General features: G+C 40.5%; 1 protein-coding gene across 1 annotated transcript in view; it reads left to right on the top strand.

The window, feature by feature from the left end:
• The window catches only part of aff2 (AF4/FMR2 family, member 2), a 211,890-nt gene that overhangs the window by 121,984 nt on the left and 77,460 nt on the right, over window positions 1-12,446 (top strand). Inside the window, exons 5-6 of the mRNA XM_054793060.1 lie at window positions 4,785-4,829; window positions 11,709-11,795. Of these exons, the coding sequence (XP_054649035.1) occupies window positions 4,785-4,829; window positions 11,709-11,795 (132 nt within the window). The remainder of the gene's footprint in view (window positions 1-4,784; window positions 4,830-11,708; window positions 11,796-12,446) is intronic.

The following is a 12,446-nucleotide window of genomic DNA, read 5'->3' as shown; positions in this document are numbered from 1 at the left end:
TACAGTGAGGAAGATTTTTTTTTAGGCTTTTTAATCAAACCATATTTCCTATTTTTATACTGTAAGGGTATTATTGGTGTATTTATAAATGGGTTTATTTATAAACTAGGTTGTTAGCACTTATGGAATGTGTAGAAATACCTACTATGTGTTGATTTGGTCAGAGAGCTGAGCAGGTATGTTTACAGAAGTAAAATATACTTTGTAAGCTGCTAAAAGGTTTACATTCAACTCTAATGCTTTGTTAGTTATAATTGGTTGTGGCTAATTTTACTGTAAAGTAATGGTGCACCGTAAAGCCCTGCTTTTTGCGGGTCTCACGTCCCAGGACCGCCCACAAATGGGAAGTTATTGAGACACCCATGTAAATATCTATTTTGACACTGACACAAAACAACAGGAGGTCATCAAACCAAACGCATCCCTCACTAACAATGCAGCCAACAATTAACACATTTCATTGTCATTTATAACCCGCAAGTCTTAAGGAAGCATGCGTGTGGGCCTCCTAGCATGCCTTCGTATAAAAGATGATTGTTTTGCAAGTATATTAGTGTGTAAGCGTCTTTTTCGATACCCGCATAAGATGTGTGGAACAGTTCTAATTGTGCGTTCCACTTGTGTTACTTTTGTTATTTTTGGTTGCACCGTAAGTGAGGTAGGCATATAAGGTTAATAAGCACCTGTTGGTTTGTGATGTCTGAGTAAGAGTGTAAATGTCAAGCGGATTCCCTGCGTTCGCCTCTGATTACTTTCTGTGTAACCCAAGCTTTGCCAATGTAAAGAACGTTTTGATCGAAAATCTGCAAATATGCGGGGATCCACCGTATTTCACAGTGTAGTGTTTAGAGTTCAGTGATTTGATTCGGGGTAACAGCCAGCGATGGTGAGATGAAGTCTCACGAGGCTTCGTATCACTTGAGCCAATTGGTTTGCGGAAGGGTTATCTCTTGAAGTGTCATGTGCACGCAAAACCACCTACTGGCCAGGTATGTAGTTACAGGCTGCTGGTTTTTAACCATATAATGTGTGATGTATTGGATTTTTGTGTTTGTTATGGCTCTTGGGAATGATTATGAATGATAAAAAATGTATGCCAAAATAACTTCTCTGCATAAATCATCAAGTGTTTTATAAAATATCTGTGAATGTACAGTAATCCCTTGCCACTTTGCGCTTCGAATTTCATGCTGTGTTGTGGTTGAATATGACCTATTATTAGTCAAAAAATATGCATATTTAAGCAAATAGTTATTTTTGGCCTAAATTGAGCATTTTCAATCATAGAAATGGCTACATGAACTACAATACAAATATAAGGCTTTCAGAAGACGCATTCAAAAAGACAGTGTGATGTGTAGTGTTCCACACTGGCCATTAGGTGTCAGTAATGTTATCGTAATCTTCAGTGAGACACACAGGCACCAGGCTTGGTTGCCACAACAACAAGCTTTTATTGCAGGTTTGAAATATCTTACAACAGGTACAATAATCCCTAACACGACCTACTGCTACGGCCATAATCCACGCCAAGATAAAAGTCAACTCTGAACACCCGACATAACTTCCTGTCTGCTCCCCACTCAGCTCCCCCAGCACTGGAACACATTTACAGCAACACACACGAGCACAAGTCTTATGTCTTATTTTCTCTTATTATGTCTACTATGTATATACACGAGTGTAAAGGTGACTATAGGGGTGTTATTTTGTGTCTAGAGGGCACTAATAATGTTAAAAATCATATTTAGAAGTAACTAAAAAATATAAAATTTATAAATAATTGAAATTCACTTATCAAGGTCGGGTCTGGACCAGTTTACCTGTGATAAACGAGGGATTATTCTGTGTGTGTACATTTTCTGGAAACGGTACCATTTTATGATATGGCAGGTTGTGTTATAATGCTTTTCAGTCACTTTAGGAAAATAAATGAATGATAATAAAGCTTAATGTTTATACTGAATACCCTTTTTGACACAACCCTAGCCGGTGAGTTAATTCTGCAATTTTATTCTCTCAATGGTGACAGAGCAGGAACTGGCGGGGAAATATGTTTCCCGTAAAATTTCTTATAAAGCGCCCTGTCGTTCATTAATTCCGCTGTCATTTATAAACTATTTTTGATTCTCACAAAAATCCTAAATTACAAAGTGCATCCCTTTTACGCTCAATACGGGATGTTACTTTTATTTCTAAATACGGGACGATTACGTTTTTTAAGGGACGGCTGGCAACCCTAAAGCCTGAGATGCTTATTTTGCTGTTAAACCTCGCAAAACAATCTGACCCATTTCCCAAAGCAGTCACATGGTACAGCTGGGCAGCGGGGCCTCAGACGTTATCATTTTTGGGTCTACCCCTAAATGAAGCAAGCCTCGCGCCGCAGAAATGTTCAATCCATTACTCGACACACGCTTCAAAGCCTCAGCACATCTCGAGGCACATCACTAGTAACAGCTGTTGAATTAGAGATTTAACACAAAAGCCACTATTGAAATGGCCAAATAGCGAGGCCATATACTGTTTATACTGTATGGTGGTGCCGTAATGTTTAAAGTCCAAAGAAGCCTGATAGGTTTTTTGGTTAGAAAGCACTTAAATCGTTTAGCAGATGACATCATTGTCATCACGGTGGTTACTAAATGTTTCCTTGTGCTCATGTCGCTGCAGTGACTTAACGTTTTGTGACAGAGGTTATGGTTATGCAGGGATTTGCTGTCCTCTTCCCCAGCTGCTCCTTTATCCCTCACTCCTGCTTTATTGAGCCTGTCAGCGAGATCCAAGCCAGGAACTAGTCCATCAAAATGTTTTATTTTGTTTTTACATGCTTTTTGGAGACACTCATTTGGCAGTGGCATTTATTCTTGTGTGGGGTACATTTAACAATGCCGTGTGTGTATCCAGCAGCGGCAATAATGATTTGTTTAGAATAATAGAAGAAGAAAAACATGCACTTTGGCTGAACTGACACAACAAAGAGCAGCTGCTCCAAGAAACGGGTTTGTTTGGCTTGTGCTTTCATTTTTATGGGAGACTTTTCATTGTGTTGCAGTGATTTTGTTATTTTGTTTTGACCGTGGCTGAAAGTCAAGCATTAGCTTATTGCGCTGCCTTTCGCAGTTATTTATTGAATAAAAGTAGTCACTTTGGGGAGTGGACCGTACCTTTTTTGTAGTCCAGTTAGGTGACAGAACTAAACAGAATTTAACACCATCCCATCCAGCCGTCTATCCATTTTCTTCCACTTATCCGGACTGCGGGGGCAACAGTTTAAGTAGGGAAGTCCAGACTTCCCGGTCTCCGGCCACCTCTTCCAGTTCCACCCAGCTGCGAGACATAATTTGTTCTGAGCAGGAAGAGGGCGGGATATACAATAATGCTTGCAACACATTAGAAAATTAGCGCCCTCTAGGCAGCTGCATCATTGTTGCAAACAGGCCCTTTGAATAAAAGATATTTAAGAAGTTTTAGTTCAAACATTTGCGCAATGGTGGGGTGACGGTGGGTCCCGCGGCCAAACCAGTTGAGAAGCAGTGGTGTAGGTAATACAAGAAAAATGTACAGCATACATGTACCACTCTTTAAAAAGCTCACGACTTTGACATCTTGCTTCACTGAGAATGTTTTTAATGCACCGTAGTTGCTGTGAAATGCAAATGACAAATGTATACATAACTTCACGGATGTCAAACTCAATTACGGAGGGTGCCAAAACTCAAAGCCGACTTTTTAAGTTGTGTGCCGAACAGGATTTTAGGTTTTTTCACGGCTAGAAATTTACATGAATGCAATCATAATATGTGTTAGCATGCTAACTGTTAGCATGCATTTTCATTGGTATAATATAATATAATATAATATTTTCATTGGTATAGACACTTAGCACTATCATGATAGGTGTTAGCATGCTAACAATTAGCATGCTAGCATTGTTAGAATGCTAATGTCATCAATATAGCATTTTAGTCATTTTCTGTCACAAAAATTCCCACAATTCTTGCTACCTCCATATCCTTCAAATAATTCAAACCATTATTGCATTCATTGTACATTTCAGCACATATCTACAGCATTTTATACAGCATATTATGATGTATTATCACAATTGGTTATGTATTATTGCACTCCTAATGTGTTTATTTGTTTCTTTATTCTTTTTCTATTTTGTTGTCATGTCTTTCCTCGGTTGTTGTTTTTTTTAATTATGTGTAATAATGAAGTTATTAAGTTCATTATGACATTTTTGCAGAGCTCCTGGAAATGTGAATTTCTCCTGGAGATCAATTAAAGTATCTCGCTATCATTTGAGTCCAGCTTCAGCTCTTCAGCATTCACTCGCATTTTCTACTGAAATTGCGTCATCTAGTTTAGAGTTTGTTTAATACGTGTGTGAGGCATATCGAGAAGAGAAAGGGAGGGTTCTGGAACTGAATCTAATGTAATAATTACAACAGTCAATCTTATTGCAAACGTTGATCCGAATTTGGAGGAGAACGTTGACGACAAGTTAGCAGCAGAGTTCGGAAGGGGAGTTGGACATTTTTATTGGCGTATCAATTACTCGCAATTGTCGTCATTCGCTGGTGGTCTGGGGAAAATAACCCCCCCGGGATGCATTCACACTTGTTGACTCTGAATACTGTTACAGTCAATTGATGGATGGATATAGCAAAGATAAGAGACGTAGTTGGGATAAGAGGTCATATTCGGTAATTGTTTTTTAGCTGTTTTGTATGCTATAAATAGTAACAAATTGTCTATCTGTCCTTTGTTTTCTGCAGGTCAGCATTCCAAATGATTCCAGCTGTGTTGAAGAGATTCTGCGGGTATGTTGCACACCCACCCACCCACACACACACACACACGCACACACACACACACACACACGAACGCTTAGTTACTGCAATGATTATCAGCTGTTTTCAGTTTGCTTTTAGCAAAGAATTTTTTTCTCTTTGAAGGCAGACAGATTGCCAGGAAGAACACAAACTCCACAAATGCAGCACTTCTTCCGTCTCTGTTTTGTTGCATTTTCCCCAAAGTGAGGTCAGAGTCGACCCATTTGTTGGGCAGCACCGCATGTTTTCAGTTGTCAAGACACACATAATGTGCAACTTATTGCTCACTTTCCTCTGTCACTCATCGCTGGAAGTGTCTTCATCCTCTCTCTCCCTTGTTGCGTCACTCTTTGTGTGCCTGTTCATCCCCTCCCTGCCCTCTGTCATTCACCTCTCCCTTTCACAAATCAATAGGCTGCTCAACAGCCTGTGTGACAGATCGTGTGCTGCGAGCTGCATGAGAAGCCTTATGTCAATAAAATTGGTGCGCTATTGAATTCAATCTGTAGTTTTTAGCCGTGTCAAGCGGAAAGACCATAGAGTTCAAAATGTGAGGAGGGGTGAGGATGCCCGCAGCTCTTTTTTTTCCCGCTTTCTGGCACAGCAGATGAAACATAAACATTGCTGCTATGGATTTATCCCCATTCACAGTATTGTTAATAAGGAGAACTGACCCTGCTTACGGTACGTCCTTAAAATATAACCACACCATGGGCTTTTAGTTTAGTGCGTTTTTTTTAAAATATGAATATTTGCACCCAAATGCATCAACTAGTTACACGGAAGAAAGATTTAGCCAGGGGTCTCAAAGTCGTAGCCCGTGGCGACCATATTATGTGGCCCCCTACTTAACATTGCAGTCATTGGAAGTGCTGCCTGTGCACCCTGTAGAGATGGTAAGAGGCACTTTAGCTTGCTTAAAGGACACAGCTCACTAGACAAAACACTGACTACAATCACGATGCTAACACAAAAATGACAGCACGACATGTAACAGATAAGTAAGCACACATAGGGTAAACAACAACTATGGTAACTCTCTATGTCTCTACTTTAACTAGTGCTTTGTGAAAAGTTGCTAAAGTTACTGCGGGTTAATATAGTTTTACATATGACAATAAAACTCTCTTGAATCTTGAATCTTTTATTTGTTATCCTCCGCTAGTAGCAGTAGTTTTTCTGTGTATGTGTGATCTACCTGTTGCGTGTTAAGTTGCTATGTTCTTTTATGTGGAGTAATGACCTCCTCTTTGTTGACGAGTTAGTCAGTTGATTCAAACGTGATTCTGGACTGAATACTTGATGTGGGCCAGGCACTACCTCCAGCGGCCCTCAGCTGATTTGAGTTTGAGACCGCTGAGGTGAGGGCTTCTTTAAGAAAACGGCCCAAATACCACCTCTGTAATTGGAAACTGTTCACGTAGTTTTTGAATATGTCTGCTATCTCTCTTACAGTTTACTGTTTCACAAAGTTAGAATCACTCTGTGAGAAAAGGTCATTCAACAACAACGCTACCAGGGTGGGCTGAAAAGTTCCTAGGTTGACTGCGATGCAGTGGTTGAACTGGACCAAATGTGGTTTATTTTTCAACATAGTCTCCCTTGCAGTGTTGCGGCACTTGGATTCCTTGGTATACAGTAGAAGCTGTCACTGTGATCCTGAAAAATGGCCTCAACAGCAGATATGACCTCATCATTGGTCCGATCGTGCTTCCGAGCCAAGTATCTTTTGTGTTGGGAAACATAAATTGTCAGGTGATGCCAAATCCGGAGAAAATGGAGAGTGATCAACCAGTTCAAAGCCACAGTCATGCACAGCAGCGATCGCAACCACACACCTGGTGAAACAGGACCCCTTCATCAGTTTTCCAGGCCTGTTTGACTTGCCTTTTGCAGCTCCCTCAGCAACTTGGCATACTTGTAGTATTCATCATTGATAGTTTGGCTTATCTGAAGGTAGCTAATGAAAGCAATGCCCTTTGCATCCCCAAAGCTGGAGGCCACCTTGGCTTTCTTAGGTGGGAGAAGATGGGTGTTTCCACTGCATGCACTACCGTTTGGTGTCAAGCTCAAAGTGGTGAAACTAATACTCATCTTGGGTAATGAAACGTTCAAGAAACCCAACTGGATCTGTTGTGTACCAAAGTGCCAAATTTGTCTGCAACATCACAAGCCTGGTTTGGTTTTGAGCCGGCATCTGAGCAGAAAACATCAAGATGCCAAGTTTGTCGTGCAGAATGTTCTCTACTCGCTCACGGGAGCTATCCGATTGACAGCAAAATGTCTGTCGTCCTTCACCATGGTCAGTGTTTTCTAGGGTAGTGGTTTTGGCAGGACGCACAGAGCTTGGGTCATCGTAAAGACTCTGTCTATATGTCTTGAATTCAGCTGCCCACTTTTGCACAGTTGATAAAGCTGGAGCATCATCCCCTAATGTAGCATCCATGTCAGCATGAATGTCCTTGGGGCCTGACCCTCTTTTCTGCAAATATGTGATAACACCACAGCGCCAAATGTTATGTATTTTCACAAAATCTCCCTATACTACGTTTCAAAGTCCTGAATTATGTATCTAATGTGGGTTTATCTGAAAGGACAACATAGAGTTATTATCAGGAAATGTTGAATTTAATTCATGCAAAATTTCATTGCTGCGGTTCTTTTTTAGTCAGACTATGAACGTTTCAGCCTACCCTTGTATAGTATTAGTTTAGTATAGTATTAGTTACCGTCATAAAAGTACAGTGAAACATGTGGACGCCAACATAAGCGGCTATTGACATACCTAAAAACAAAATTGAAACTAATCATTCCTTGCACATTTATTTGTGACACTGGCCGGAGACATAAGGAAAATGGGTGATAATAAAGGATTGTTAACCTATACGGCAGCTTGCTGACATGGTTTTCTCCATGGTATATTTCAATTGTGATGCATTTTACTACACATTTTTCAGTTATTTTCACCCAACAAGACAATAATGGCAAAACAAAAATTGCAACACACCTTATTATGTTTTTACTGGGTATAAAATTACCAAAATACTAATACCTCATCTTAATGAGCTACAGAAAAAGGAAGTTTTTGATGCAATTGTATTATAATCAGACTCTCCAGCAACTTCCCCAAATCATTTTCATCAATTTTACCAGTGGTTATGATTGTTTCTTGTGTTTCTCGTGTAGACAAAGCAGGAACAGCAACTCTGAAAATATCTCAACTATTTGCTACCTCAGACCCCTTTCCACTTCACATCTACGGTGCTAAGTCCTCTGGGTAATGTAGTATATAAACAAGAACGCAAGAAAGCAAGGGTCAACAACATGCAATTGTCATATTTTGCATAAGTGGGTTCAAACAGACGGTGGGATGCAAGGTCGATTCCACATGCAAGTCTTTTATCAACAACCACGTAAGACAACTTCAGCCCTTCTGTTTGTTCGGCAACACCTTTATTGGCGCAAATAATATACGACTCAGCGCTGAAAATCAAAGTGCGTTACTGATTTTTCATGTTCCTTCAAGTGTCAGTTGCATTAGGGGCCCCTTTCTAATTCTTCCACTGGAAATTCACCATTTTTTTTTTAAATATACCCCCAGTCATGACTAAATGGTGGAGTATTGCTGGTATTTAACCACATGAAGCGACACACTAGACACGTGGGAGCCACAACATACTGTAGATACCCTACTAGAATACCCAGTCAACAGTGTCTGCATATTCTTCTTGTAATGAATACTGAATAACCGTTCATGGGATCAGATGACAACAATGAGATGAAAATCACGTTGATATGTATGTCTGTGTGTGAGTCAGTTCGGGTGAGCTTGTGTGACAGAGATAATCACTCACAATGACAACAGCAACACATTTATTGAAGCAAACACACATCATTAAAATACACACATGTGCATAATCAGGGGGTGCCGTCTGTCAAAACATCTTCACTCGCATAATGTGCCTGTGATGATGTCAGAGAAGAGTTGCCTAGCAACAAAACAGACATCAGTCTAAGTGCATTGGAATTGCAGACATGCAGTACTCACACATGCACTAGACTGGGTGTACTATGAAATTCTTTATTATGTTAAATATCACTGCTCTCTCTCTAATACACGAGTCATCTTGATGAGTCATCCACTCCACTGAGGGAATGCATTATACATCAGTAAACTTTAACCTTTGGCTCAGTAGCCTGTGTTCGGCAGTGTCTATATGTGTTCCAAGTGTAGTCAAATAAACATGAATAACTGATTGTAGCTTGGGTTTATTATTTTTATTTGTCTTTCTATTTCAGTCATAGACTACATTGACGTATGTATTTACACTAACTAGAAGCGTCATGGTCTTGCCCCAGGTGGAGGAGTTCACGTTTCTCGGGGTCTTGTTCACGACTGAGGGAAGGATGGTCGACAGACGGATCGGCACAGCGTCTGCAGTAATGTGGTCACTCTACCGGACCATCGTGGTGAAGAGAGAGCTGAGCATGAAGACAAAGCTCTCAATTTACCAGTCGATCTATGTTCCCACCCTCACCTATAGTCACGAGCTTTGGGTTGTGACCGAAAGAATGAGATCGTGGATACAAGCGGCTGAAATTAGTTTCCTTCATTGGGTGGCTGGACTCACCCTAAGAGATAGGGTGATGAGCTCGGTCATCCGGGAGGAGCTCAAAGTAGAGCCGCTGCTCCTTCACATTGAGAGAAGACAGTTGAGGTGGCTCGGGCATCTAGTGCGGATGCCTCCCGGACGTCTCCCTGGTGAGGTCTTTCGGGCATGCCCACCCGGGAGAAGGCCCCGGGGCAGACCTAGGACACGCTGCAGGGATTATGTCCCACAGCTGGCCTGGGAACGCCTCGGGGTCCTCCCAGTGCAACTGGTAGAGGTGGCCGGGAACCGGGAAGTCTGGACTTGCCTACTGAGACTGCTGCCCCCGTGACACGGACCCGGGTAAGCCGAAGAAAATGGAATGGAATGGAATAGACGCTTCATTAGGTATAATGCATAATATACCGTATTTTCTTGTCGCACTGGAGTATAAGTCACGTTTAGTAATATTTATGATGGAGTTATCATCAGAGTAGTTTTTTAGGAGTGCTGCCGCTCCTAATGACATTAAATTCACAAGAGAAGAAGACAAAGCCAGAGGGAGGGGGCAATTTTTACACCAACCATGAGACAAACTACTTCCAAAAATTCTGAAGTAAGTCATTATTTAAAAGAATACGTATACAATAAAAACTTACGTGTTTAATATATGTCAGAATGTTGTTGAAGAAGTCTGTTTTAATACACTACATAATGCCTGGACGCATTCTGGTGTGTAGAAACATATCAAACAGCCATATTTTAACACCAAAACTTCATTTTTGTGTTCACAAATGGATGAAAATAGACTGACAAGTATTTAGTTAATCAATAGTGGACACAGCAGCTACAATCCCCAAGCTAGACATAATCAGTGCAGTGGCAGGCTCTGCATTTGGCTAGAATTTTTTTTGGCAGTCACTAATTAAATAAAAAGCATAATAAAAAGTACCATGCTGGGGTCTTGAGCCACAGTCACCTGTCTTAAAGGGATAGTTCGGCTCTTTTGACCTGTGGTATGACATCCCCATCAGCAGTGTACTACTTGAACAGTGGCTTACCCCCAATTGGTCCCACGAGTCCAGTTCTGGTCGGATTTCGGTGATGAGGAACGCAGTTCCGCTTAATTGCTGGGACATTTAAGTAAAGAGTTTGGCTTCTCAAAACAATACGTGTTCAAAAGAGAAATACATTTGCATCATAAAAATGCCTACTCAAAAAAATCTGACCTCACAAATCGCACTGCTTTATGTTTGTCTCCCGCCGTGTACCTGCGCACTGTCACCTCTCCATTCGTGTCTATGTGACGAAGAGGCTCGCATCTTTTTCCACGATGGAGCGCCACAGCCATCTTGTTTACTTGTGTGTTCCACAGCGGAAGAAGATGTGAGCGTCTTTGTAAAAACATGTGAGTGTTTGGGCCTGTTGAAATATGAAATACCACATTGACGTTATCAGATTTTGGAAAAATATTGTAAAGATGAAAAATTAAGAACATTTTTTTGAAATAACGTTTTCAATATCAGTGAAAGAACAACTGTTAGAATACAATACAATAAAAAGTAAATATATATATATATATATATATATATATATATATATATATATATATATATAAATGGTAATATATTTATTACCAGGTTTCCATTTTTAATTTAGCTAGCAGTAACAGGGGTGAGTAAGTCAACGAACTAAGGAAAGACTCCTACCCGTGAGTCCCATGAGTTTTGAACGACTCGTTCATGACACGCACATTTTTACAACATGTGGTATAAGGATCAACCCAGTGGATTCAATAGCTGTGAAGAACACACTCACACCCACACACAAACACAAACTGGTGGGCATCTTGTTTCGTCTGTTAACTCATTGAATCTCCAACATATCAAGACTGAAACTGAAGTGAAAAGGAAGATGTGATTAGTCATTAAATCATGTCAAATGTTGCTTCAGTACCACCACTGCTTAGATTTTAATGCAAGCAGCTTTTCTTTTGACCATTGAACGTTTTGGACTTAGTTCATACCCAGATAAGCGAGTGTGCTGCCAACTTCCAATACACTTCTCACTTTATAATGTGAGTAATAATGCAGTCCAGTTGGATGTGTGCGAGTCAACACAACCATAACAGAATGCTGACTCTGCTCCTCTGCATCCAAGCGGTCTGATTTGTTCAACGCCAGCATTGTAATTTTGCACAATGCCTCTTCAGTGTGGTGCACGAATTTAAATGGAATCATCAGGCATACTTAAAGTGTGATTGTGTGTTTGCATTTAGGAGATGACCCACTCTTGGCCACCCCCTCTTACTGCCATTCACACGCCAGGCAAAGCTGATCAGACCAAGTTCCCCATTCCAAGCAAGGTTAGTAAGGCTCACCTGTGTCATTAAAGTGTTCTCTCCTCCTCCGTATTGGGGGTTACGCTCCAGAACCACCGGTGATAAGTGAAAATCTGAACAATTTAAACAAAAAAAATGTTTTAAAGCATCTTTTGAGAGTAGAGAAAACGTACAGCAAATATATTGATAATACAATAACAACGGAATACAAATATTTTTAATCCAGTATGGGTAAAAATATGCAACTTGGGTGATGACGATGATGATGAATTTGCTGTGCATATTTAAAATCAATCTCCGTAAGCCAATGCCGTTGCCATTAAGACTGCATCTGAGCAGCTCCCCATCTCAAGCCACGCTAACCGGTCTGTGAAACGTGCGGGACTTGCGGAAAATTCAGCAAAATAGTGATTTCTTCCATCATATTAATTAGATAGGTTAGGAAAAAAACTCCACTGTCAAGGAGGGAACACTGTACAGCCGTCCCTCGTTTATTGCGGTTAATAGGTTCCAGGCCCGACAGTGGTAAGTGAATTTACAAAAAGTAGGATTTGATGTTAAAAATTTTATATTTTCATACTTAGAGCATAGAAAACCTGTTTATGACTTTCTAAATAATTTTTTTTACCGTTATTAGAGCCCTGTAGACTTGAAATAACACCCTAATAGCCACCT

Source organism: Dunckerocampus dactyliophorus, chromosome 11, assembly GCF_027744805.1.
Source record: "Dunckerocampus dactyliophorus isolate RoL2022-P2 chromosome 11, RoL_Ddac_1.1, whole genome shotgun sequence".
NCBI classification, from domain to species: domain Eukaryota; kingdom Metazoa; phylum Chordata; class Actinopteri; order Syngnathiformes; family Syngnathidae; genus Dunckerocampus; species Dunckerocampus dactyliophorus.
Note: the sequence above shows the minus strand (reverse complement) of the source record. Positions and strands in the feature narration are given on the sequence as shown.